Below are 1,899 nucleotides of genomic sequence, written 5' to 3'. Positions count from 1 at the left end.
AGAAATAGAGAACAATTTAAAATGTATGTTAAATAATTTATATTTCAACGATACGGCACGAGCTGCCGCTGTTACATGCCGCGCATGGCCACAAAATATCTCCCAGGGGGTATGTTCTGTGATTGACATCTCGAACGTCGTGGAGCTGCGTGGAGGTGTGACGTGTCAGTGTTTGAACCTTCTGACCTGAAATAAAATTTCATTCGGTTTCCAACTAGACTTCTGGTGTAACAAGTTTAATTCCTAAACGTTTACGCTTGTTCAGACAAAATGGTAAGTTAATCATTTATCGTTTTATTAGTATCTGTAAATGCAGTTGTCGCTTATAAAACAGCCAAAACTTGTTTTGCTGTTGTAGAACTTCAGTTTGTCCGCACTCAATCAACTATTTAGTATCAACTACTTAGTAGCATATTGCGATACTTTTCAATTACGCTTCCAGTATTTTGCCAGAAAAAATGTGGCAATTATCAAGCCAGTTTTCAGCAGCAACTTCCCAAGGTTCATTCATCAATATGGAGTCTTCAGCTCACTTTCTTTTGAGGCACTATTCCAATCCATTTTGGGCCTCTGTTCCATTGAAACAAGTAAATGTTATTGCAGTGTTGAACGGGATCTTCCCTCCACTTCACATGTGGTGTGTCTTCCTTAGGAGTCACTTTCTCTCATCAAAACATGTTAGCTCCTATTGTGGAAGGACAAATTCGAAAATTGAGCATACATTTCCGTTTTCCTATAAGTTTCCAGTTAATTAACAAGTTGATTTTGACAAATATAAACCACTAATCTGTTTTGCACGCAAGTGTACCTAAAACACTTTACAATACAAGAATGTTTGTCCTCCAATGTCAGGAGAAGCTCTAAGGCAAAACCCAAATTTCACTCAAGAATTTACAGCGACTTATTAAAATTCAAAAAAAGTAGAGGAGCCAAGAAATCAAAGAATATCGCAGTACCTTTTGGATCATGTGCTTACTGAACACCCCTTTTAGTCTTTAGTTTAATCTCAGTTCTTTTACTTTATAGCCTGCTCCGGCTAGTTCGACCAGCGTAGGTGTACGAGGCAGATCTCCCGCAAAAGGAGGTGCTCCCAGGGCAGGAACAGGAGGCGCCGTGAGGCAAAGGAAAACCACAACAACCACCACTACAGCAAGGAGAAATACCGGCGCCGGCACTGGCGGTATGTGGAGGTTCTATACCGATGACTCTCCCGGCATTAAAGTGTAAGTATGTTATACTAACTTAAGTATATTAATTATTTAATTCTCTCGGATGGAGCGATCTGGAATTGCACATATTTTCGGTTGAAAACATTTTTTTACTAGCGCTGGATTGGAGAAAACTTCTACAACAGTTTTTTTTTGTTTTTACAGAGGCCCAGTTCCAGTTTTAGTAATGTCTCTTCTCTTCATCGCATCTGTATTTATGTTACACATCTGGGGCAAATACACCAGGTCTTAAGTTAGTAAACACGATTTTTCATTCCTTAATGTAGGTCTAATGTTCAATCTACATTGCATTTTTCATTCTTTTTAAGTCAACATTTTTACATATGTTGTTGGTTTTGTAGGATAAATGAATAATTCTATTTAAATAAATTATTGTACTTTTCATACATAACTGGATATTTCATTAAAAAATGCACTCCCAGATCAATATTGCTTAACTTAAATTTATTTCAAATAAATACGTACATTTTTCAGCTACATTGCTAAAAGTAACATTAGCAAATATTTACAAATTTAAAATATCCTATTAATACAGTTTCGTGTTATAATGTAAGTACTTGTCTATCTAACATGTGGATTCATCTGACAAGTATGCATTATGGAGGAAATTTGCATTGGCATTTTACATATTATCAAGGAAATTGCTCTGGACCACGCTATTTACTTAACT

The 1,899-nt window shown here is 36.4% G+C and overlaps 1 protein-coding gene across 1 annotated transcript; it reads left to right on the top strand.

Moving 5' to 3' along the window:
* On the top strand, positions 1-1,620 carry LOC109537281 (protein transport protein Sec61 subunit beta; the record flags this gene model as incomplete). Its single annotated transcript, XM_019903916.2, is given in 3 exon segments — positions 1-273; positions 1,027-1,223; positions 1,374-1,620. Coding segments are annotated over 3 exon segments (288 nt in total). The 3' UTR covers positions 1,462-1,620.
* Positions 1,621-1,899: the final 279 nt, after the last annotated feature.

Source organism: Dendroctonus ponderosae, unplaced genomic scaffold (assembly GCF_020466585.1).
Source record: "Dendroctonus ponderosae isolate FM_Combo_2020 unplaced genomic scaffold, Dpon_F_20191213v2 Dpon_F_20191213_3, whole genome shotgun sequence".
In the NCBI taxonomy this organism is placed as follows: Eukaryota; Metazoa; Arthropoda; class Insecta; order Coleoptera; family Curculionidae; genus Dendroctonus; species Dendroctonus ponderosae.
Note: the sequence above shows the minus strand (reverse complement) of the source record. Positions and strands in the feature narration are given on the sequence as shown.